The sequence below is a fragment of the Urocampus carinirostris genome, chromosome 8 (genome assembly GCF_059441175.1).
Source record: "Urocampus carinirostris isolate Australia breed hairy pipefish chromosome 8, RoL_Ucar_1.0, whole genome shotgun sequence".
NCBI classification, from domain to species: domain Eukaryota; kingdom Metazoa; phylum Chordata; class Actinopteri; order Syngnathiformes; family Syngnathidae; genus Urocampus; species Urocampus carinirostris.
In genome coordinates this window covers 15,918,157-15,944,903 of record NC_142356.1, presented here as the reverse complement: position 1 = coordinate 15,944,903, position 26,747 = coordinate 15,918,157, and the positions used below count along the sequence as shown (strand labels likewise).

Genomic DNA, 26,747 nt, shown 5'->3' with positions numbered 1-26,747 from the left:
AATGCCAACATACTAAAAAAAAAGTTTGTACCTAAAATATTTTTAAAAAATATGTACCTAAACAACAATAATCATGATAAAGATCAATTTACTTGTAAAAAAGAAAGCTAGAAATAAAAACATTTAAGCCGTTTACTGTAGGTAGCTTCAAGCAGTGCTTCAATGACAGACACTCATTTCCCTCCTCAAATCGATCGCTGTTCTAACAGTTTTCCACTTTTCCTCACCACAAACTTTCTTAGGACCTATTATTGGGAACAGAAAAAGGAAATGAAACAAACAAAATCATAATAAAATGAGATGGGGTCCCTCTTAAACACAATTGGGACGGCGGCGATTGACTTAACAGGGAGAAATTGATCGAACAGTGCATTATCGCCATCTATTGTGTAACTGACCCTCTCTGTATGTTTCTTCTTCTTGAGCATCATTTTGCCAGGACACAGGCCTGCGACCCACTTTTGGGTCTCGATCCGCCTGTTGAGAAACACTGGTTCGCCTGGTTTTCAGTAAACAAAAACAATCCCATAATGCATATTTGGAAGAACATGACCATAACAGGATAGCTTTTTATGTTTTTATTTGTTTGATTTTTTTTGGTGTTTTATTGTTTTTACTCATCAAAAGAATCCTGAGGTATTCACAATAGAATGGCATTTATTCTTCTTTTGAAATGGATGCGGGGCTGGCAAAAAAAAACCAGAAAACAGCGAGAAAATAATCAAACGGGGCGATAAAGCTGTGACGATTGATAAATACATCTTTGTGTTGGAAAAAAAACCGAACGGTATCTTGATTACAGCGAAAAAAATAATCCAATGAAATTACAAAGAAAAATAGATTCCAAATCTCGAAACTCGGTTGCCGGGATACAAAGTAAATAAAACAAAATCAAAAGAAGGCATTTAAGCCAGTAAAGCTAAATGTGCTGCATTTCGGTACATTTATGTCACTTATTATTATAGTAATTCTATACTTTCCGCTGCTCGCTCCTCAAGTACAAATAAAAACATGACCAAGATAAAAAGACACACATCCGTAATAAATAGATATCATCAGTAAGGAAAATACACCTTGAATGATGATCGTGTTGCGTCGCGGATAAATAAACACACCAGAAAACGAACGGGACTCAAAATAGGGGACGGGGGGGTCTGCAACACAAACAAAAATCATCACCGTCAGAATAGAAAATAAAACATCACAAGTGCAACATCAGTCATGACAGCTCTCAGAAAACAAAAGCTTTCGAAAAACCACGACAGCATCAAATCAACAAAATGGCTAAAATCAACAAAATTTTCCGATCGAAAGCGGGGCGAGGGGATTTCCGAGAGGAAATCCAAACAATACGATAAAGCAACAGCGAGACGTTTGGATCTCATACAGCCAAAGTTGCGTTTCTAACGGTGGAACCTCTCAGGTTTATTCGCCTATGTGAAGCTGTTTTAACTCCGAGTTCTACATTCCTTTCTTCCCCCTCAAAAACGATACATTTTCATCTCATCCCATCTCATTAGCTACACCGCTTATCCTCAGTAGGGTCGCGGGGGTGCTGGAGCCCATTTCAGCAATCATCGGGCAGTGGGCAGGGGACACCCTGAACTGGTTGCCAGTCAATCGCAGGGGACACGGGGACAGACAACTCACTCGCTCATTCACACCTAGGGACAATTTGGACCGGCCAATTCACCTGAAATGCATGTTTTCCCAAACATTTTCATCTAATAAGCATCAATAATCGATTGATATTGAATAATTATTTCTTAACAAACGGCCGAAATGACAACTTCAGAGGTCCCATACGGTTATTCCTCATCTATTTTGTTCGATTTGGTGTCGTCTTTGCCCTGAATAATATCAATGATAGTATTTTATAAGAATCATTTCAGAAAAAGACACGTGCACACAAATGATAATAATCGTCATCAATAAGGACATTTGGTAGACACGCTTACAGCTAAATGATAGAAAAAAATAACAGGAGTATAAAGCTTTCTAACAAACACTGTAAATAAAGTGGGATTGTGAATTTGACATTATTGGCAAAAAGAAAAAATCCTGTTTATTTCCAATTTTTTTAACAATATGGAACAGGGGCCACCAAAATTTCTGAAGAAGGGGTGAATTTCTGTTAAGGGCAACACGTTTTGATATGCTTAACTAGGTGGTAATGATTAGAAATAAAGTTAGACTAGGCTCAGTCAATCATTAAAAGATCCGCCTTATATAAGGGCACTAAGTAATTTACATGTATAAATTATAGAGCAATTTTAAACAGAATTTTGAAAGAATTACAGTTACAAATCTAATTTCTTAGAAAATCACAATGACCTATCACGGTTGAGCTCTTTTCAGAAACAGTGCACGCTTTACTTAGGTGTTCATGGGGTGCTACCATGTTGCGGACTCCTTCTCTGAACCAGATTGACAAAAAAAAAACAAAATATATTTCAGAATACCTAATTGTAATCATTAAAATTGTATTTTTAATGGTAGTTCAATTTAGTTTATTGATATTTATTTGATTCATTATCTGCTACTCAGATTTGATTTCTTTATTTTCTGTTATTTTTAAAACATCTAATTTTTAGTAAACCCTAAATCAAATACATATTCTATAGGTCCCCACAAGTCTATTGTAAATGAAAAACTCAAGGAATGACCAATCATAGGTGGCCTTTTTGTGAAGGTGAGAAGTAATTGTTTCTTACTTAAGGTCTGAGTAAACTGTCATAATATTGTAATGTAATGGAAACCTGCAAAGGAGATTGCCTAGTTTGTAAATTGGACGATGATATTTCACAGTTCTCAGTTTCGATTATGCAGTGTTTACATCATTGTCACTATTGGCCAATAATGTTACTGTTCTTTGATACCCACACCCATTAGAGTGGATCTGCTTTTGTAACCTCAAAGATTTAATAAAAAGAAAGGGCTTTTACAACTGGTTGGAATTTCTTTCTCTGACGTTTGGGCTCTCACCTGTTCTCCTTGCAAGTTCAAAATTCATTGACGTCTTCTCTCCTTATTTTAATCATTTATCAAACTTTAAACGTATCACTATGTTTCCATTATGGTATCACCAGGTTGATATTATCAGACAGTTGAATAGTCTGAGTTTTGCAAGAAATGTTCCTGCATGTAAAAACACTGAACATGTCAATGATTTCTCATTCCAGTTGGTTCTTAGAAAATCACAATGACTGGTGAGCTCTTTTCAGAACCACGTTGGTGACCCCTGGTATAGAAAATACAAAACTGCCGTTACAGCTGCAATAATGACGTGTACTCGGTAGATTTTACAGCAAGGGGGGGACCTTTCAAATAATCCAAACATGTCAAACAAACAACCATTATTTTACATAATTGTGTTTTTACAATTTTGAAAATCAAATCCTCATTCCTCTGACAGTCTTTACCTTCTCTTGTTTTACAGCATTCATCTAAAAAAACTACAAGCAAATAAGATACCTCCCACTCTAATACAATCCTTAAATATGTAGCCAGCTCATGTAAAAAGTGGCTGTGTGTTGCACATGGCAGAGTGGGAGCCTCTCCCGAACGTACCGCTCGTAGCAAGCCCACATCTTTTTTTTTGCATGACTGCATAGTGACAATGATATTTGGTTTTACTTACAGATGGGATTTAAACGCACATAAATACATTGACAAAAAAAAAAAAAGAGAAAAAGTCAGCTGCTGGACGCCAAGGCACAGCTTAGGTAGGCGCTAGCAGCTAGCTTCGTTGTTTATATACACAGCCGGCGAGCTAATATACACATCAAGCCAGGGTGGGGTCGCTTTAAATATTTGGTGTGCCTACAATAGGGCAAGGAGGGGGAGCTTTATCCTAGAGCTTACAAAATTCTCCAAGAGGGGTCCGTCCTGGGCCCACTCTTGTTCTACAATCCAAGTAGCGCGTACATGTGTCGGTGCACATCAGCTTATGGAACAAAAACAAGGTTAGACAGCAGGAGACTTAGAATTGGGGGACACACAACTACTCATTCCTGACTGAATTCTGAGGACCAGGATTTAAATAAGCTTAAATGATGTAAATTGTGGCTTTCAAGTTTAGGCAATATTTCACAGAATAAAATGTGGACAAAAGGCTGAACTAAACAGTGATTGGATTGACAATTCAACAATTACTAATTAAAAGGGCTAATTTTATGATAGATTACTCTTCTACAAACCTTTCAAATTACAAACACTCAAAATCCTCTGAAATTTAATTTCTCAAAATGAAAATATTCACTAATATCCAGTATTGGGAACGAAATCCTAGCGCGGGGATCAGCAACCTGTGGCTTTAGACTCACATGTGGCTCTTTAGCACAGCCCCAGTGGCTCATTGCAGCTCTTTCAAAAATGCCTGGATACGGGAATGAGGAGGGAACGAAATACTGTAAATTCTGAACAACAGAGGTTATCTGATTAAAAGCCACATGCGCAAATTTAAGACTGAAACTGAATTCTGTTTTTTTACAAGTCTAATTGGATTTTAAACCACAAGCCTAAAAGGTAGGGCATCATTTGAAGTGTCCCTTGTTACTGTTCCTTGTCGATTAAAGGAAACTCCAACTGACATTTATGCCAATTGAGAAAAGATAAGCATTTTAAAAAAAGATAACTTCCTCTGATGTTCAATTCAGATATAAAAATAAAGGACTTGATTTGTGGGTCCAAACTTTAAAATATTATTATCGGCACAGAAATCTGGCAATTTCACGGATATTGGTGTCAGCATTTTTTTTCCTTCGACAAGCCGATTATTTAGGCTAAGATGGAGCAGAGCTTCTCTCTCCCTCGCTTCCCCTCCCGTCTTGGACGGTACACACCCCGCGCCTTCTGACTGGATAAGCGGGGGCGCAGCCACTGAAGCAGGAAAAATAAAGTTAGAGCGGAGTAAACTCGTTAGTGCCAATTCATGAGTCTCGTCATGCCTGTAAATCAAGACGGCTAAAAATATTGAGATTTTTGAGTATATTGAGTCTGGGGTAGAAAATCATGTTGGTTGTATTGACATATTTATTTATTTATTGTAAAAAAAAATCAGGGAGCTATTTAAGTTTTATGTACCTTTTTATTTGAGTTGCTGCTAAGGACAACTTTGTTAAAAATGAGGGTAAATTTTGTGTATGAATCCCTTTATTTTGATTATTTTAAAGGCTGGCTTCAGACATTTTTTTGTTATTTTAGTCTGTTATGGCTTTTTCAACATTTGCGGTTGCTGACCACTGCCCGATTGGAACATGTTTTCATTTGATCTGATTTAACGAATGATATTGTTGTGTTTTTTTTTTAGCACTAGCTGAATCACATGACTATATCAAGTACACCGATTGTACTTCATCTTACTGCTCGTCTCTGATTTTTGCGACGCGATGCGCCAGTCTCCTGCTGTACAGTATAAAAATGCACACAAAAGGAAGGGGATCGGTGGGGTCACTGCTACGCTGCAATGCCCCAATATAGCCACTCACACACAAACACACAAATATAGATATTTACAGTGTATATATAGCTGAAAGCAAGTCATAAGCCGTCGCCACAATGTAATTTTCGGGTTGTGGCCACCTTTGGTGAGCAGTTGTCAAGCTTGGAGAGAACGGACGTGACCTAGAACGTCTGGACAGGCAGACAACCTATAACGCACCCAACTTGTGATGAGCGTGATAACCTAGTACTTTTTCCTCATTTGCTTTTCCACAAAACATGCTATTCAGTATTTGGTAAAAAGAATAGAAAAAGAAAACTCGCACTCTGCATTGGAATTCACATATTTGGCAAAAAAATATTTGTCCTTTGGGGGAAAAAAGCGACGGCGACGTCTAAAGCAATGAACACAATTTAGATACAAAATAGTAGCAGCAGTAAATAAATACTTTAAATGGAAAATTACAAATCATAAACTTGCTTACTAGCTAAAAAAGTAAAAATTGGTGTAACACCATAAAATCTTTGTACAATGATGAATATTTGCCCCTCACTTCCCTCCCTTTTAGCACATACTTGACCTCTTTTGACTTTACTTGCACTTTCTCTACAACGTCCCTTCCCTTTCTATTTTACTTCCATCCACCTTTCCCACACACCTCCGAACACTTTCCCGTTTCCTGTTTAGCGCAGTACCACTCCTCACCCTTCTTTCTATTCGCTTTGGTGCCTAGTCAGTCAAGCCTTCACTATTTCATTCCTCTGCACAAAAACAACATTCAAGTAAACAAAGTGGATTTTACAAAAACTACACTGTCACATGAGTCCTGCAATTAAAATGAGCAAATATGAGTACATCATTTGGGAATTACATGACATTGCTTTTGAAACGATTAATACAACTACCAAGAGAGCTGGTATTAGTTACTAGGCACAAGAAATGTACAGTTGAAAATAATAGTGTATTCATTTGATGGATTTCAATGCACAATCTCTAGGGTAGCTGTTATCATTTTATAAATCTACAAAATTTGATTTTTAATACAATAAGTTTACACATTAGCCCCAAAATATACATATTAAAAAAATCCCAACCCAATTGGTAGAAAAATAATGTCATTGTTTTGATCTTGAAATGGAAAACATACCATATTTTAGAGACTATAAAGCGCACCTTTAATAATATTTGCGTGGTAATTAAGGCGCACCTGACTATTGGGTACGTGAAATTAATTGACAGTGAAAGCGAGGTTTGCATAAAAAACATTCGTAGAACATAAGTAATAACATTCACACACATGGTTTCACAACTAAAATTAATAGATTTATTTACAAATGGTTACTGCATGTTGAGGCATTTAGTTATAATTATGCATTCACGATTTTATTTACCTTATTTCTGGTTTATAAGGTGCACTGGACTATAAGGCGCGCTTTTGGATTAGTTTTTTAGAGTGCGCCTTAAAGTCTCGTGTGGAAAATAATTCTACTCTTTCCAACTATTTCTTTTATCTAATCTTGGTGAAAAATAATCCAGATAATTAGGAATTCGCTACATTTTTATATATCAAATACTTTTGTTCATTTTAAGGACTTCACTTTTTTAGGATTAAAACAAATCAAAAATATAAAGTAAACAAACCCCAGCCAATAGGACACAAGTTTAATTTTGGGGAGTGCAAAATAATTGAAGAGTGGATAAAAAGTTTTATAACATGCTTCAGCCATTAATCTAGAAAGTAAACATTTAATAAATGATCAACTTCTAGTATTACTTACTAGAGTGTAGTGAGAAAAAAAGCACAAATCGTGATAATGTAGTTATCATATTGAACGAAAATATCCCTCATATCATCAAAAACTAAAAATAATTTCGGGTAGTTGCATAATACGTCTGGTTCGAGCACAAAGTAAGGTTTGAACGCTAGTTATTTACGTATTTCACCGTAACTAGTCTGTTGGCCTTTGGTCTGGAAAACACAGAAGAGGCTGACAGAGAGGACAAGGTAGACAACCAAGTTGGGTGGGGGGCAGGTAGTAACCCTCGTTTCTATTTTTTTGTACGAGTTGAACATTTGCAACTCCCCACAGAAAAAGGAAAGCAGCAAGTTTACAGCCCCCACTAGTGGCCTTGAGTATACTTTACCATTGTAACCTACTCGATTCCCTATCAGATAACTCATCATCGACTAACTACAAAAAAGGTTGAGGTCAATTTACATATAATACACTATAAGTTGTTCAATTGAAAGTTGATTAATCAGTATTACAAATGAGGCTGAAATAATCTGCAATACACTAAAATAAATGGTGGATGTCCAAAAATGAGTGAATTCTAAAAAAAGGGAATTAAGTTCATTACCCCATTAATAAAGGTAAACAATAGATTATCTCCATAGAAGCAGTATATTAAATTGTTATATTTTTCACCAATCGATTGCTTTAATATTTGGTAATTGTGCATATAGTCCACTCATTAAGACCTCCTCGTTTATCAAATTAATCATCGTTTTGGTCATCATTGAATAAGCTTTTGGTTGTGGAAATTCTTCACATTTGAGCTTCTTGTTAGTAAGTAATTACCGTCTTTAGGAAAAGATTTTGAGAAGAAAACAATTTTGAGAGGTTGGAATGAAAGCTCAGGACACAATTTGGTAAATTTCGTATTTCAAGAAATCTATTACCTTGGCCAGACTTTGTGTTGTTATTTTTTGTTAACAATATAAAAATGTGTGTTTGGGAAAAAGGGTAATAGTTTTGGGGTTGGATTAAAAGTGAATATTTTAGAGGTTACATTTTTTAGCATGACATTAGTGATTAATTTTGCTTCGGATAATAATAATGAACGTTTTTGGCCATTATGTTGGGTTAAAACTAGTTACTAAATCACATATATTTGTCTTTACAATATCAATTTTAAACTAATGCGGTTGGAGAAGATTGTGATGAATAAGTCTAAGGTTGTACGATTGGTTAATAAAAAAATCAATATGTAATTTAAATGTAAAAAAAAATAAAAATAAAATGTGTTTGTTGCAGCTTTTATATTCAGACTACGATCATCAAGATATTAAAAAAAAAAATATAAAGAGATTACACTGTTTGTACAAGCCTGGCTTTGAACTGGAATAGTGAAAACAATTAAACGTACTCCAGTGCCAAATTAATTCAAGCCAACTCGTGACTGTGTTCACACCCGGACACACTCAACGCATGCGGCACATGTGACAGTGGCTCGGATGACGCTCGATGCTAAGTGACAACTAAAAAGTGACAACACAATAATTTAAGTGTGACTGCTCACTAATGAAGCTAGCAAACTATGGTGCACACCTCCCTCCCATGTCTGCCTGTCCAGATTGCACATGCTAACCCGTCTAAGCAGTTCCTCCCTGCGTCAAATCCGCCGCCTGGAAAATCCGTCGCCGTTCAGCTCTAAGAGGGCTTCTCGGAGTCCAAAAGCTAGCGTCTTTCGGCTGAGGCTCGACTACATTTGAGAGGACAGCTGAGAACGGCGGGCGAGGGAATCTCCGCTCGCTACCTGCTGAACAGAGAAGAGTGGAGCTGGTGGTGATGGCTGTAACACTGGCTGCTGCGGGGCGATTCGGTGCGATCCATCACCGTTTGGAACCAACCGGCCACGTCCACCTCAAGCACCTCGTAACGTCTGATGAAGCTGTGCTCCTAAGACAGGCGAAAAACAGACAGTTGAAGCTGGACTTTAGGTGGCCTTACTAATGTGAGGCAGAATTCGGTCACACTTGATGTCAGTCCAATTTCCAAACGTTGGCTAATTGACCTGTAGCTCAGCCCCTTCTGCTCACTCAGACAGACAAACATTCAACATTCTGTTCGGAGCGCTAGATCTAGTGTCACAGTAGAAGACATTTTGCAGGAGGCAATTAATGCGTTTTGCGCCCATAAGACCTCATATCATCTTAAAGTCAGGTTTTTTTTGTTGAGAAGGTCGATAAAAAAGCATCAGCTTCAAGTAAAAATGTACAGGTCACAATGTAAATGTGAAAAAGCTTTCCACCATCTTAACAAGATAGAGGGTCAGCATTGCTTATGCACTGAAGGGTAAATGATTTACCTTCAACTGATGAACCTATCTTGACGTGACCTGTTTTAATAGTCTAGTCATAGCTTAATGCTTAGTCTTAGTCGAGCAGAGCAGAGTTTAATGATATATTAGGCATTGGTAAATATCTATTAATGTACACTAAAAATTTCGATGTCATTGATCTGGCACATGATTGGGATTAGAACCATAGTACAAGTCAGGTCCAGCTTTTTGGACAAAAGCCAACAATCGCGTATGATTATCAAAGTACAAAAATTATCACATAACAGGCCACTGAAATACCAGTAAACAAAAGTGATGTGATGTACGGCACAGGCAAGCGCTAACATTAGCAAACGTCAGCCTAACATTAAAGATGTTAACGTTATAAACAAACAGCAGAGTTAAAATATGTTGCCTCAAATACTATATTGAACAGATGTAGACATCCTTATTAACTTTATTTACGTTGAGTTGGTGCTGTAGTCAACTGCACAACTTTATCCAGAGCAGACACTCGATCTAGAAGTGGCTTGGGAGAGGGTAAAAAATACACTACATCGCCCAGCCTCTCAGGATACCTAGTATCGGATTTGCATGTACCCCATTCACATCGTTTAACGATTATTAAGTGTAAAAGAAAAAACAAACAAAAACTGGACGTACAAGCAGAGAATAAATATGGATATGCGTACTGTGATTAGCTAATCGCGTTTGAGGTCAATTCTAGTCTTACCAGCAACTGGTGGTATTTTGGCCTTTTTCTGTGATCCTTAGTGAGGCTGTGGATATAAACAGATTTTTCTGAAAATTCTGCATTAACCAGAGTGTTTTTTTTAAAAAATTATGTATATGGGTAGCTCACCAATCTTTGACGAAGGACTGGAAATCAAGGGAAAAGCCCATGCTGAGAGGCAGCAGCGGGGGGTCTTCCTGCAGGACTTTGGTCAGAACCTCAAAATCCGTCTTGCAGTTCTTGTAAGGAAACTGTCCTGTGGCCAACTCCACCTAGAGAGCATAACGAACGGCAAATTGTGCTAGGTTCAGTTTGACTCGGGGACGACATTGTACAATTCTTTTTTACAGGAATTAAGAACCAGGGTGGGCACAGTTTTGAGTTGCATTTGAATTGGGCAGAAGGGCCAGGCCAGGAGAAAAGAGAGCAAAATATATTTGATTGTTTTCATATTTAACGACACACTCTGCAATCTGATACCTTAGCAAAACATAAGGAAACAAAGATAATGCACTCATTTTGAAAAGACGTATCTTATTTTGGGCATTTTTTGACAACATTGCATTCATGCAAAAATATTTTTTATAAAAACATAAGTCTTTTTAGAGTAGCAACACTCAGAACACAAAAAAATAAAGCAGAGTCATTAAGTATGTCCAATTTTAAGGACTGAATTTGATCATATTTATTGAAAAACTCTAAACGAAATTTGGCTAGATCAGAAGTGTTTTTTCATCAAATAAAAATCAAATAAATACCTTGTAAAAACAATATAGCAGGTAAAGAAAACTGTAGCTAGCTATTTGAATGTTGGGTACACTAGGGACAACAATGGCACCAAATAAACACATTTTTATTAGAATTACATTTTTTAACCATTCTATTTATAATATTATCAATATATTTTGACAAAGCCTGCCTGGATGCATTGTAGCCCGCGGAATGTAGTCTGCCTACCCCTGATTTAGAAGCACCGATTTTCTACTCCTTTGTCATTAGTCTAAATATCACCAAGTGAAAAATGTGTTTTTGTTTGTTTGATATCCGAATTTTCCCAAAATGATTTATAAAAAAATATTGAAATATTGTTTACCAAATCTGTCAGTATAATTTCATGTCTCAAAATATAATATGATACGTAAAAATGTTTTAATTCATTGTTGGGGGGAGGAATGAGATAACACAGTAAAATGTTTGTATTTTTTAATTTAAAAAAAAAACTAATATTTCTTTTTTACTTCAAATGTATTTGTTGTTTTCTAAACTAAGTTGTGGATTTTGTTTTACCTATTTTCCTTTTGACTTTAGTCATCCACAATTTTAAAGCTACTTTGCAGAAATCATGCATTCACTTTAAATTTATATTTCTGTCTACATTGTTTTACTGTGTGCAACCACACTTGATAAATGTAAAACATTAAATCATTGTGAAATATATATTTTTTCTAGTGTTTGTGTCATGCGATTGGCTGGAACCAGTCCAGTCCGAGACCCATGCCCAAAATCTGCTGGGTAGGCCACAGCTCACTTTTGCATGAAAACAAAGCGTAACCCACTGAAGAATGACAAAATATGACATGCAAGATTGAAAATGTCTCACCAGAGAAATACCAAGGCTCCACACATCCGCTCGGATGTCATAGTCGGGTTTCGTGGGATCGGGAGGGTCTATTCTCTCGGGCTGCACCGATAAAATTATAAAAACAAGCATTTTGGTATTGATGAGTCTGATGGTTGTGGTCGTTTAAACAAAGATTTTATCGTACCGCCATGTAAGCAGCACAGCCAGCGCTTCGAGTCTTTGCCTTTGAGTCGACGAGGCGTCCGCTGATGCCAAAGTCGCACAGTTTGATCTGACCTTTCGCATCTAGGAGAATGTTGGAGGGTTTCACGTCACGGTGGATGACGCCATGTTTCTCTTTCAGATACAGCAAGGCTTTTACTATCTGTTGTGAAAAAAACAACAACATATTTGAGACAGCTCGTTTTGATTTGTTTTTGTTAATAAATTACTCAAATGACTGCAATAATCTTTGCAGAGAGACTTCAATGCGACACTTACTGCAACTGTCATCTTTCCTAAAATTTGTTCTGGAATTGGGCCTTGGATTCTCTTCTTGAGCTTTTCAGCACACGTTCCCATCAGTTCCATGGCAATAAATACATCTGTCTGTAAAGCAAAATTGTCAAATGTAGTCAGGTGGATGGAGTTGACAATAAAGATCAAGTTAGGGGTCACCAACCTTATTGAAGCGGAAGCTACTTTTTTTGTTAATGTTGAGTGCAAAGGGCTACCATTTGTATAGGTTACAACTATGTTATTAACAGGTTGTGATTAGAAGTACAGGTAAAATAGGCTCAGCCTACTACTAAAACATATGCCTTGTATAAGACAACTGAGCGCATTATGGGCCATATTCAATTTGGTAAGAATTGATGATGTATTTAAAGATACAGATATCTTATTCGAGTTAAAAATCAAATTTCCAATGAAGTCACTAATACCCATTACTCGCGAGCCATTTTAAGAACCAGTCTGCAAGCTTCTCAGATGTTTCTCCTGCTGTTATGTTGGTGACCCCACACAGTAAAACAATGTAGACACGAGGTGATTTTACCTCAATAACAAAATTAAAAGTACCTGAAAAATCCAATACAGCGCATAATTATGCAGTTGTTCTCAAAGTGTGTTTTTAAGAATGTGGTTCTACTTTAAAAGCTTCATTGGAACATGTTAAAAATGACACCTACGTTAGTAACTATGGCACCGTAGCATTGAATGATATAAGGGCAGTCGTGACTTTTCAGCACCACGTCCAGGTCCATGAGGATCCTTTTGTTCTCGTCTTTGTTTCCTGTTCGCCGCATTTGCTAAGGACACACGCATACACATTTGATTGAACATTTCAATAGAACACAATTGACCCAAGATAGAAAGTACAATGTCTTACTTTGACTGCGATGACGTGACCAGTTTTCTTGAAGCGCACTTTGAAGACCTGCCCACAGGTCCCACTGCCGATCTCCCCCTCGTTAATCAAATCCGACACCTCGGCCGGATACCTCTGTGAAATGACAACGCACATGTAACGAGTGCATTGGATTTACTTGGGTATACACATGCAGAATTCTCTTTAGGTCACTCACCTGGCCGTCGATTTTAAGATAACCCGTTTGTTTCATGATCTCTTGCAATTTCTGGTCAATCTCTGCACTATGAAGAGAAACACACAAATTAAAATATTCCACATAAATGTTATACAGAATTTAGAAGTGTCAACATGGGGCCTGACCATCAGTCAATGTTTTTTGTTGCTGCTCCACATAGTTTTTGGCCGTGTTACACATTACTAAATAGGAAGTCATATTGACATTTAGAAATATACTTGTACGTCAAAGAATCAAATGTCCTGGGGGGTATTGCACAAAGCCAAAAAACAGTTGCATGAAAGTAGGTTGAATTCAGCTCAACTAAGTGTGTATAGTGATTTATTCTCTACAGTTAAACTAGAGACAGGGCCAACAACCAGGCTAAGATGATCCCCAGAGATACAGCTAGCACTACTACAGTCAACAATGTAAAAAATTAATAGGTTTTTTAGCACTACTTGATTTTGATTTCATTAGTCTGTTGACGGTATAATTGCAACGATCATTTGATCATCATTCATTTGATATATTTATTTCTGACTGGTCATGTGTTATACACTATGCCAATTAAGAATGCTTATCAAGTTATTATAAGAACTTTGATAAATATATGTGTTAATGCCGTTTTTGAGATCTTAAAAAGTGAAAACAATTTGCTAAAGTTGTATCAATAAAGTCTTTGGCAATGGTAACAAAATATCTATAGGTCCAACTCTGATTCATCAGTTCCCTCATTAAAACGGCTAGCCATTTTTGTTCTGGACAAGGAAGTCCTAATAACTCGAAGAGCATTTATGCTAGATTCACACTGCCAGAGCTTAATGCTCAACTCCGATTTTTGGGGTAAAATACAACGATTTTGTGAGATCCTTCACATTTCAAACTAAATGCGACTCGTATGTTAGCTCCTGTGTGAACACCAAAAGTGTCCCGCATTTGCAGAAGAGGACACGTAACGTGACAAGTAGTGCGCTCACTTTTTGCGGAAGTACTCATGGATGTTAACAGGACAGCGTTGTCCCTCCAAATATTAATTACATCCAAAACCTTGCTTTCCCTCCACTGTACGCTTTCAGTGTTTTCGTCCGCCATAGTTGTTGATTTCTCTGCTTCCTCCCACCTTGTTGAATGCAGGTCGCATTAATGCGTCTAAACCGTTCACACAGCAGTTGCATTCCAAAAGATCAGATATGTATTGGATTTAGAAACCGCATATGAAAGTGGCCTGGGTCTGGTGTGAAGAAAATCAGATACATACCGTTAGGATGGAATTTTACAGGGTGATGTTTGTGCAAAAATCAAATTTTACTGAAACATGAACCTAGCCTTAGAAATGACCATCTCAATGAGAGGTATAAATTCTCATGGCCTGTGATTTTTATGTAGGTTGCTGGGGGCCAAAAACACAGCACCAGAATAGACTTTGCCCTCTCTTTTTATTTAGGTTCAATTGTGACATTTAAAAGAACATTTTTCAAGTTTTGATTATTGGGCATTAGAAGGAACACTTTAAGTTCTTCAATAATCATTCTGGCAGTTCTAGTAAAGCATTGTGTAAATTTCACATTTTTGTCCGACTTATCCATTGAGCTGGTCTGCAGTTGTCTGCTGGGGTTTCTCACTTTCCTTAAATAAATAAATAAATTGTTTTTCTTTCTTTTGCAATTTATTTTATATCTTCATAAAACTCCACAAGGAGCTGTTGCTCAACCGACAAAGCCAAGGTGTGCCAGCCAGACAAGATCAAGCTGCGTTTATGACACTTTCGTGCAAGATCAGAATTTTATTTTGTGGCAAAAAGTTTGGGTTAGGCCCTAGAAAGGAGCGTATGTTCGCAAGCTGACATACTTCTCTAGACTCTTCTGTAAGCCGTACTGTGGGGTGGGGAGAGTAAGCATGTGTCTGGGGCGGCAAGGGTGGTGCTGAGGAGAGCTCTCTGAAGATGATGAGCGACTTCCCGCGTCATTGGCCAGGGGCAGCTGAAGGGCTGGTGCAAGAGGGAGGACATGATCAGTATTTGTGTCTAACAGCATCGAAAAACTCCCTTTTAGTGATTTCAAGTAAACTGAGAAAAATGTTTGTAAACGTGGGTTAAATGTTAGTATTATTTGTACTAATAATAAATGTTTAGAATTTGTTCATTCTGTGTGTAATTCAACAAACAACCACTAAATGGAGGCCCACTTTATACAAGATTGAAAATAATACATTTATTTTAAAAAATATCAAGAACTAAATGGATTTTAAATACCACCTATTTTTTGGTAAAGAATGTGTTGAAATTATCTGCAGTACTGTATTCCTCTTTTTGACACTCCTAGTGTATTTTGACTTTTGCCCTAAGGGAATCAAATATTGTGAAAATGTTGGACATTAATCAGTTGTTATCAACCTAGACTGTTTTGTGAGCTTTTTTTTTTATAAAGATCTCACCCTGTAAATCTGCCCTTTGTTGCTAGTGTATTGGTTGCAATTTCTAACCCTGTCAGTTGACGGTTTCAATACTGAATGTTATGGGATAACTCTGTACCTATCCCTTTGAAAAGTGTTAAGTAGCTGTACTGCTACACTGGGTTATGGTAGGGCTAGCTTCATGCAAGCCCAAGATGCAGCAGATGTTCATATCCTGGAGCCTGTAGAGGGAAAAATGCTTGGTGAGGGGTTAGTAAGAGTGCATCTCCACAGTTTGGCCAGCTCAGGAGAACAGAGCCGGAAGGAGGAGAAGAAGACGCAAACAAAGCCACAAGGTTGCAGACGCCGCCCCCTGCAAGTGAGGAGGAACATCGGCCATAGTGCAGCTGGAAGTTAGAGGACATTTCAGTAACAGGCGAACAAACGCGGGGAAGGAAAATGAGTGTTCACCCCACTCCGGGGATGCTGTATTAGAGACTGCGTTGAAACACAAAAGCCCGCAATCCAACCCCCACCCCAAAAAGAAAACAAAACAATGCGGCGTGCAGAAAAGCTGCATGCACTAGTTGGCCTCTGCGTCCAGCCAAACTTGAGGTTAATGGTCGAACATTGGCATTGCGCGCACACAATCACACGCCATTGCTGCCCTGCCACTCACTGACACACAGATAGGTGAAGAGGAATGGAAAGATTAAAGGTGGGTGTGATTTTAGGGGGTGTTGACGATAAAAAATAAACAGCAACCAAGTCTATGCCTCATTGTTGTGGGACATGGGTGTCAAATTATTTTGCACACAGGGCCACATCAGAGTAATGGCTGTCCTCATAGTGCATAATGTAACTCATAAATGTAACTATATGTAATTGGTATGCAAAATAAATGTAACTACTCCTTAATGTAAAGTAACTATGAATTTATTAATTATTTAAGTCACAAACATTACATTTGCATTGAATGAATGTCCTACACATGTATGTAATAAACTATGTATAACAACAAAAAAATCTTGGATATTTTCAAGAGATTTTATTTTTCAATTCCACTTATTGGCAAAAATATGAAAATATTGGTTTGTAGTAAAGCCGAGCCATTATTTCACGGGTATCGTAGTTGACAAACATTGTGGGAAGTGTAGTTTTTGTTCAAACCAATCTTTCGAACCGCTTATTTTTGGACACTCAGAATTTTTAAGCTCTCGCAGGCCACATAAAATGTGGCGGGCCACGGGTTTGACACATGTGTTGCAAGAGATTCTTGATTAGTCAAACATTAGCAGTAAAAAATGAATTCAAAACATTAGGAATAGAAAGGGCTATACAAATAAAAATGACTTGACTTGGTACAAAGGAATCATTTCCTTAAATGCCATGCGACCAGCTGGCTACAAGTTTACAGAATAATCTGCATTGCAACATATCTGTTTTATTTTATATATGTGACATATTTTATATTTGGCATTTCTTGAAATATAGCAATATAGAATTTGAACTATCAAAATCAAAAGCTTGACTCAACCACAACATTAGAATTAAAATTGTGCTCTAACATTTTAATGGTGGATAAATTAGTGCCACATAAATACTGTTATATTGACAATGTGTTGTAGCATTGATTTCAAATTATACACACAGTAATCATAGTTGCATTTTAGAACTAACTGAGCTGACTTGGACCCCCCCTTTTTAAATTAAATACGCATTTATTTACCTTTATTTCATTCAGAGTTTTACATTACCCTTCAAAATTTCTTTGAGTATGTACTTAAAAAAGCAAAAACTCAGAGGTCATGCTACTATGGTCTTGGCCAGGGGTCTCCAACCCTTTTCAAGCGGAGAGATACTTTTTGTTACCTCTTAGCGCAAAGTGCACCAAGTTTGATAAGTATTTGTAAAATAACTTATCATGTTATTACTATGTTAAAACCAGGTACATTGTTTGAAGCAGGGTTAAATAGTCACTAAAAAAAGAATTTCTCCAGAAAAACACAATGACTGGTTAATTCTTTTTAGAACAGGTCTGCGGGCACCTCAGCTGTCCTTCGGTGGCATCGTGGTGCCCGAGGAACCACGTTGGAGACCCCTGATATAGCGTTATGTAGTAAACTAGCAAGCCAAATATGTACTGTAGTTTATATTGTAAGCTAGTTTGCCATTCACATCAGGTTGACTGGTAAGTAGACCTGTTTTGATCGATTGAAATGTAAATGTAGATACTAGCCCATCTAAATGTAACTTCAAGCTATAACCCTCTACTATGAGCTAGTTACTAGCTAGCAGAATTGAGTTACATCGCTTTATATAATAAACTAGCTGACCAAATGTGTAGTTTACCTTCTATGCCAGCTAGCTACTTAGAGTGGGCAGAAGTGTAGGTAAATCTGTTTCTATTGTTAGAGATGAAAACGTAGCCACTAGCTAGCCATATTTAGCTTCTAGCTATATCGCTCTATTACTAACAACTAATTATCAAAACTGAGCTATATAGCATCGTAGGCTTTTTGAACAGCAAGTAGACTGGTAACATTTAGCACCAACGTGTCAGAAGAAGCAGGACCACATTAAAATGAGGCAATGTGAAAAAGAATTAAGAAAAACGGTGGTGGCGTGGGTAACCTTGAGAGGGTGTATAAATGAGGGTGGGTAGAAGTGCGTTGTGCAATGGCAGCGAGAGCGATGGATTGAATGATACCTGCACGTTGGGAAGGAGCTGGAGCAGGACTGAGCTGGATCACGATGACTAGACGGAGGGAAGAAAATACAACACACGCGCTCACATTACTGTACTGCAGCTACAACCACAATCACTCTCGCTCACACACACTGCAATCGAAGAACACTGAAACACAGTATCGGCACAAACAAATTGATCAATCATGAGTGTCAAGTTGAATAATGAATAAATGAATGAAAACTCTATTCGAACATCAAAATAACGTTACATAATGTGTTCGAAAGGGGTAGTAAGAACCAAATGCTTATATTACCTACCCCTTCATCTTCCCCACCAAATGTACCAATGATATAACAACAAATGTAGTGATATTAATAATAACAGTTTTGATATAAGAATAGCAACAATAACCAAAAAGTTAACTAGACGCACTATTCCAAATCTCTCGCACCACTCATACCCCATCCTCCTCGTCTCTGTATTCCTCCAGGAATGTTCCTTTGTATCTAAACCTGAACAAGTGAATAGTTGGACACCGTTTGATCTCGTCTTGCAATCCGTTCCAAAGCTTGACTCCACACACAGACACACACATACCTTTCCTATTGGTTCTCACCTTTGGGATTATGTTTTTGTTGACTTTAAATAACAGTTGTGCAGTGAAAAACTTTACTAAATCATCTAATTTTAATCATTTGGACAGCAGGAATAAAATATTCAGTCGTAAACAAATCTAATTACTCCCGCCAGGGTCTCAAAATCTTGAACAGACGCTCCCCTACTTACAAACATTTGAGTTACGAACAACAGAACATACTGACATGTGGAAAAATATCTGGACGTTGCTCAAACTTTGATTTTGGATTGTGTGCACCCTTTTTAGAGTACAGGACATTACTGTAGTGCCTCTTTCCGCTGCTACCGGCATGTGGCGCTGTGAATTCACTACAGCCCCCTTAAGTTATAATTTCCCTCTTTCCGAATGAATAATTTACTGATGTTTTCTGGCACTATGTTTTTGCTGACCTTAAATAGCAGCTGTGCAGTGAAAAAATTTACTAAATCATCTCATTTTAATAAGTTCCGTCAACTTCGTACTGTACAGAATAGAATTTACATTTGTACTACAATCCAGCAGGGATAGAAGGAATATGTTGTGAAGTCCATAAATATAAAGTCACAAAAAATCCCAGTTGGAAGATGATTAAACTAGAGGATTTATTTAAACCTAAAAGCATACCATATAAATATCAACATCAATATCAACATAAATTTTGTCAACATTGAGCACCAGCAAGAAATCACAGTTGGAATGCAAATAAACCAGTTTGGAGGACTGAAGTAAACCCAGCTCAAGATTTCTTTTGGATGTTGGAATTTAGGCTTCATCTTTTACAGTCCTTTATAGACATAGTCGTAACTAGAATTGTCATGAATAACAGCTAGTGGATATGGTTTAAAACAAGATTAGACATGGCATTCGAGGATGAACACGTAAAAAAAAGACTTAAAACAAAAAAATAAGACGAAAAGAATGTCAAGATAAGGAGGCAAAAATAGTGCTTGGAGACTGGCCCAAGTTATAAATGCATCGTAAAAATAGTGGAATGGAAAATAGTGCAATAACATTTAGCAGAAACTGAATTCCAAAAATAAGTTCATGAATAAGATGTAAATACCCATGTTTATATAGATAGGCACTTTTTTCAAAGTGTGGTGACAGCCGTGGGCAAGAAACGGACTCTGAGCCTCTTAGTCCTTGTTTTAATGAACCCGTAGCAGCAACCGATAGCATGTCAAAGAGGTGGTGGCCGGGGTGAGAGGAGACCTTTATAATGGTGTTGGCTCTGCTGCAGTATTGCAAACCAGCAAGAACCTCTAGAACAGGCAGAAAGCGGCCTATTATTTTCAAAGCTGCGTTGATAACTGTTTTTTTGTCTCCCATAAATCAGTTCTGGTCCGTTTAGGACGTAATTTAGTCATAGTATAAGTCTTAAATTTGGTTGCATTGAGAAAACAAATTTGTGGTCATTATAACATGCACAACGAAATGAAAAAGTGCCACCTTGATGGTGCAAGAACATTTACAAGATAAATATCACAGTTTAAAAGAATCAGTTAAGGATAATAGTATTAAAACTAAGTATTAATATAGGTGGTAACTTCAAAATGTTCTACTTGCTGACACCATCTTCCTGGTAAAATCAGCAATGCAGCTCCTTTTGTTACGCGTGCAAGTATGCGAAATTCTTAGATGCCCACAGATAAACTCTCCCTTTTTCATGTTTTTGGGGGGTTTGATTTGGCATCTGGACTGTATTTGAAATAGCCCATTTCTTACTTTTGTCATTTTCATCTTGGAATAAAAGAAAGCACGCGTGAAATCACTTTGTTATAATATGTGTTTAATGGGGAAACCGTACTGCTAATGAATGTGCTAATTTGGTGCCTCTACTTCTCAAGGTTTCTTTATTCTCCCCATGCAGAGGTTTTCGAATTTTTACTTGACCCCATGAAGGTTTTAGATCAGGGGATGGTGTTATCGTAATATTAGTCTGTACAGCCCTTTGAGACTTCTTGTGATTAAGGGCTATACATATAAACTTGACTTGTGCCCCTAAATGCCTCCATCCCTTCAGCGTAACACGCTTTGTGGCCAAAATACCAATGATAAAAGTAAGATAAAAGCAAGATAAAGGCAGATAGGCACGGTGGAAAAAAATAAAAATATATATATATCTAAGAGAAATTATTTGATTCCAAACTTTTTAAGGACACCGCAAACTATGCACCTCACCTGTGAAAATAGTAACAAAGTACCAGCGTGGACCAAATTTAGTCTGAAATAGTGTTAGTTATGTTAACGTTGTTCAATTATGTAGAAATAATTTCTAACACATGGAAAAGGACATCTTTTCAACCTCTTATGTTGTTTGGATGGAACTTATCCATCCATCCATCCATCCATTATCTGCACCGCTTTTCCTCAGTAGGGTCGTGGGGGTGCTGGAGCCCATCCCTGCTGTCCACGGGCAGTGGGCAGGGGACACCCTGAACTGCTTGCCAGCCAATCGCAGGGCACACAGGGACGGACAACTCGCTCGCTCATTCACACCCAAGGACAATTTTGACCGGCCAATTAACCTGACTTGCATGTTTTTGGAATGTGGGAGGAAACCGGAGTGCCCGAAAGAAACCCACGCAAGCACTGGGAGAACATCCAAACTCCACACAGGAAGGTTGGTAGCTGGATTTGAACCCATGACCTCAGAACTGTGACGCACATGCGCTAACCACCGCGCCGCCGTTGTCTTTTTAATATATTTTCTACCAGCTTTTACTGAGTGGGACAGGACTAAAATAAAAAATTTAGGCAGTGAAAAGATTACAAAAAAATACAATTATTATCTTTACCTTCCATGTATATTTTAACCATATTCACGTAATGCAAGAAATAATAAAATACAGATTTTAATGTGGGCAGCACGGCGGCACAGTGGTTAGCGGTCTCGGGAACCTCCTGTGTGGGTTAATATCCAGCTACCGGACTTCCTGTGCGGAGTTTGTATGTTCTCCCCATGCTCGCGTGGGTTTCCTCCGGGCACTCCAGTTTCCTCCCACATTCCAAAGACGTGCATTTCAGGTGGATTGGCCGGTCCAAATTGTCCCTAGGTGTGAATGAGCGAGTGAGTTGTCTGTCCCTGTGTTCGCTGCGATTGGCTGGCAACTAGTTCAGGGTGTCCCCTGCACACTGCACGATGATTGCTGGGATGGGCTCCAGCACCCCCGCGACCCTACTGAGGATAAGCGGTGCAGCTAATGAGATGAGATCAGATTTTAATGTTAGGTTGCCAATTTATCATGGTGTAATACTCGTTGGGCTAAATTATGTAAGCGAGCCTTATTACGGTTATTTTTAGTCACTAATAAAATAAAATAAAAAGAAATGCGTAAAATAAAACGTTACATTAGACGGGTTGCGTGGGGCCTGCCGCCGAATCGGGTCTGTTAGCATGTTAGCTTAGCATGTTTGACAGCGCAGAACCCAACACATTATGTAGGCGACTGTTGGCTTAAGACTTTATGACAGTCGTCCATTCTTTTAAAACTCCGTTTAGACGCCCACCAGGACTAGTTTCCAACGCGAGACAAGCTCCCTCGCGAACCATGACGCCGTCTAACACGAACGTCAGTGTTTGTTTATGTAGCTGTCTGGTTAGCACACAGCGGCTAAGTGGGAGCATAACAGCCACTCTCCTTCACCCCCCCCCCGACAGTTATTCTGGCCTTTTGCGGGAAGCCCAGGCAACACCGGCGGACACTCACTGGGTCTGGCGTGGGATCTATGGGGACTCATGTCGATTTTAAGGTCCATACTCCGCCGAGCTTCTTCGTTTTCCTGCTTTAGTTTCTCTTCGATCCGCGACAACCTCTGTTCCAGCGAGGACATCTTGAAAAAAAAAATGAGCTCCCCGTGGAGCAGGGTTCGATACTGCCACCTTTGGGTTCAGTGACGTAAACGCAGACAGAAAGACGCGTATTGATGTCCAGTGAGCCCTCGCTATAACGCGGTTTACTTTTCTCTGTCTCGCGATTTCACTGATTTGAATCGTGTGTTGTGTTATGCAAGGTTGGGTAGGGTTACTTTAACTGGATTACTTTCAATTAATTTTCGATTACTCCAATAACAAATATGCTAATAAAAGACAAAAGAAACTAAATATAAATACAATTTTGACTCACAACACGTGGTAAGCTTTCTCTCCTGGCTTTGATCCCCGGCAAAACTAACATAAAATGCGACAGAAACAAAATGAAAATAAATCCAAACAGCTTGCCAACATCATTTTTGCCGTTCCATGTATTCCGTTACTCCCCAAGCGTGCACAAAATTTAGTCATTTTATTCATATTTAATTTCTTTTGTCTTTTATTAGCAATTTTGGTATTGGAGTAATCCAAAAGTAATTGAAAGTAATCCAGTTAAAGTAACCCTACCCAACCCTGGTGTTATGCGTTCTTAACAGGTTTCCTGCTTCCACTTAACGTTGATAATAAACATTTGACCGTACAGAAAAAGTACATTGCTTTTATTTGGCTCCCTGTTAGTTTAAAATGTGATTTTAGGGTTTTGTACAAAATGATGCATACCTGTCAACCTGTACGTCTTTGCCGTACAAAGTACGTTTATTATGCATTTTAAGACGTGTACGACGTACAAGAAAATCTGTACGGAAAAACGCAAATTTGTCAATTATGGGTACTATACGGTATACACCGACTATCACAAAATGGCAAATCAATCTAGTCAAACGAGTTTGCCGCTATCTCGGTATCGTTTTTTATTTCATTGCAAACGAAGCGAGCGTTTTGATGCTACTGTGCGCATGCAGCCTCGGATTTCATGTGGTGGTTATGTAGTGAAAGGAAGTCCGTCTCTTTTTGGAGAAGCGTCTTTTTCGGCTCAACTCATTAAGGAGAGCCGGCTCTCAAACGGCTCACTTGCTTTGATGCATTATATTACGAATTATTATATTGTATAAAGAAGTTAGAGCAAAAGGAAGTATAAAATGAGAAAATGAAAAAAGACAGGTTTGTGGTTATCCCTTTAATCAGTATATTACCAACAATAATTTAATGCAGAAAATGAATTCATAATTTGAATAAGAAAATGTATTATTCTACTTAATTATATTTGCATGTATTTTTTCCTTCAACAGTGAACGTCCAAGCGACTTCATTTTTGAACTTTTTTATAATAAACCTCATTCATGTCGAGCAACTCAGTATCTCACAACAAAATGTTAATTAATAATATATATGATATAACGAAACACATGTACAATATAACATGTTAAACTACATAAATAACCACATTCGAAAAAAATAAATAAGGTGTAAGATTATTTTGTATTTTGGAAGGGAAAATACGACAGTTTGTAAGGGCATGGAGCCGTGGAGGTTGACAGGTATGCTTTTCTCTCTCTCGCTATTTCACTGATTTGCATCGTATGTTGAATCATGCGTTCTAATTGGCTTAACAGGTTTCCTGCTCCCACTTCACGTTGATAATAAACATTATTTGACCATAAAGAAAAAAGTACATTTCTTTTATTTGGCTCCCTGTTAGTTTAAATTGTGATTTTAGGGTTTTGTACAAAATGATGCATGGACTTGGCCCTCATATCTTTCCGATTTAATTCCCCCATATGTTTCTGCTCGGAGCCTTCGCTCGGAAAAAGCGGGTATACTAGTGATCCCAAGAGTCAAGAAGAACTCCGCAGGTTCCATAGCGTTCTCCACTTGGGCCTAAGTGCTGTGGAATGCTCTGCCCGCTGAGATTTGATCTGCGACCTCAGTGGAAGTGTTTGAATATAGGCTTAAAACTCACTTGTATTCAATAGCTTATGAATGATGTTGACCGTTAGGAAGCTGTCCACCGGAGATTCTGTTATTATCCATATTTCATGGTAATAGTGACAGTGGTAATGGACAACATCGCTAGTAATTATGCTACCAAAGAAAGGAAACCTTTAACGTTGCTTAATCTTTGCATCCTTTGTGAGAACTTTCAAAAACAGCAGAGAAACCTCTATCAGGTTTTGGTTGATTTCAAGAAAGTGTTTGACAGAGTATGGCAAGCAGCTTTATGGGCCACTGTGCGGAAGTACAACATGGGCCAGAAACTAGTTCAGACCATTGCACAACTGTGGTAAATATCAATGGTACCATTGAAGCCAGTTTGTGTGAGACAAGGCTGCATTCTCTCTCACACTTTATTCAACATCTTCCTGGAGAAGGTCGTGTCCAAAGCTCTGGAGCAACATGAAAGTAGTCAGTTTTGGGGGACACAACATCACTAACCTCCGTTTTGCTGATAATGTTGCCGTTTCGGCAGGAGACAAACCAGGATCTGGTCAAACACCTTGACAAAGCATCAACTCGGTTTGGGATGGAAATCAGCACAAAAAAGCAAAAACAAAAGTCATGACCAACAATCCCAAAGGTATCACCACAAACATCACTATCAACCACAGAGAGCTAGAACCAGTCATCAAATTTAGACATCTTGGAGCTGTCATATCAGAAGAGGAGTCAGAATTGGAAACCAGGGCCAGAATAGCTCAAACCACAGCCGCACTTACCAGACTGAAACTCATCTTGAGGGACAAGAACATAGCAGTGAAATCAAATATAAGACTCATGCAAGCGCTGGTTACTTCCATCTTCATAGACTCTTGCATCAAAACTGGAAAGAAAATCCAGGCCCTGGAGATGCGATGCTACAGGAAACTTCTAGGCATCAGCTACTTAGCCCATGTCACAAACTAATTGGTGCGCAACACCATCAGAGGGCTCGCTTGGAGCCATTTACTCACGCAGATTTAGTCTCGCTTGATAATAAGGCAGCTACAGACTAAAATATTGAACCAAGATTTATTTTTCTTGTTTAAATTTGAATAAACAGTAGATTTCTTTCTATCCGTAGGTGTTTTTAAGGCGAGAAAAGTGGTAGTCTAACGCTTAAAGCAATAGTGACGGTGGTAGGGCTGCACGGTTTTGTCAAAAAACCCAATTGCGATTTTTCAAACCACTATTCCAATTTCGATGCCACTTGGGATTTTGAAAGAATAGTGCCTTTTTGTGCTAGTTTTATTTGTTGGTATTACATAACGCTCCAGTTGTCCTCGGGTCAAAATGACCCACCAGAGTTGTTAAAAAAACGAGTCAAGTCGGGACTATAAGCCACGACTTTTTTCCTCAAGCTGTTTAAGCAACGATGCGGGCAATTTATGCATTTTTTCCGAACAAACGCCAGGGGCAACATTGCAGTAAAGGTAAGAGTGAGACAGGTGGAATATACAGTGGATTCCATTTATCATCTTTAGTCATTCAGATCAACATTGAATCATTTAGAGATCCTTACTGAACTTCTGGACTGAGTCTGGTGCACTGAAAGTAAATGGGCTGAATAATTTTGCACAGCCACTTTTCCCGTTTTTTTATTTGTTAAAAAAGTTTAAAATATCCAATAAAGTGTGTTCCACTTCATGATTGTGTCCCACTTATCGTTGATTCTTCACAAGAAATTACAGTTTTATATTCAGTATTTATGTTTGAAGTCTGAAATATGGCAAAAGGTCACAAAGTTCAAGGGGGCCAAATAGTTTTGCAAGCCACTGTATGTGTCTAGGAAGACACAAGTTTAATGTAACTTTGTGCATGAATAAAACAAGCATGGACAGACCCTCATCATGGAAAAGGTGTCAATCG

At 38.2% G+C, this 26,747-nt stretch overlaps 1 protein-coding gene across 3 annotated transcripts; it reads right to left on the bottom strand.

The window, feature by feature from the left end:
• Positions 1 to 563: 563 nt before the first annotated feature.
• On the bottom strand, positions 564 to 22,964 carry map2k7 (mitogen-activated protein kinase kinase 7). Of its 3 annotated transcripts, XM_088341735.1 has the most exons (13): positions 22,801 to 22,964; positions 18,493 to 18,540; positions 15,240 to 15,378; positions 13,389 to 13,455; positions 13,193 to 13,306; positions 12,993 to 13,112; positions 12,304 to 12,411; positions 12,008 to 12,187; positions 11,842 to 11,922; positions 10,371 to 10,513; positions 10,242 to 10,287; positions 9,064 to 9,126; positions 564 to 8,983 (listed from the first exon to the last, which is right to left on the bottom strand). In XM_088341735.1, exons 1-13 carry the CDS (start codon positions 22,922 to 22,924, stop codon positions 8,930 to 8,932), a joined length of 1,287 nt encoding a protein of 428 aa, XP_088197861.1. In that variant the 5' UTR covers positions 22,925 to 22,964; the 3' UTR covers positions 564 to 8,929. The 3 variants fall into 3 exon arrangements, with proteins under 3 accessions (XP_088197861.1, XP_088197860.1, XP_088197862.1); XM_088341734.1 differs by having other exon boundaries at positions 564 to 9,126; XM_088341736.1 differs by lacking the exon at positions 18,493 to 18,540 and having other exon boundaries at positions 564 to 9,126.
• Positions 22,965 to 26,747: the final 3,783 nt, after the last annotated feature.

Bases quoted from the DNA above. Each gene is read 5' to 3' on its own strand.
- map2k7 (XM_088341734.1), bottom strand. From the start codon at position 22,924: ATGTCCTCGCTGGAACAGAGGTTGTCGCGGATCGAAGAGAAACTAAAG. The intron at 18,541-22,800 runs GTGAGTGTCCGC...CCCTCCGTCTAG, and splicing joins TAGATCCCACGCCAGACCCA to TCATCGTGATCCAGCTCAGT. The intron at 9,127-10,241 runs GTAAGACTAGAA...CGCCTGTCTTAG, and splicing joins CAAAATACCACCAGTTGCTG to GAGCACAGCTTCATCAGACG.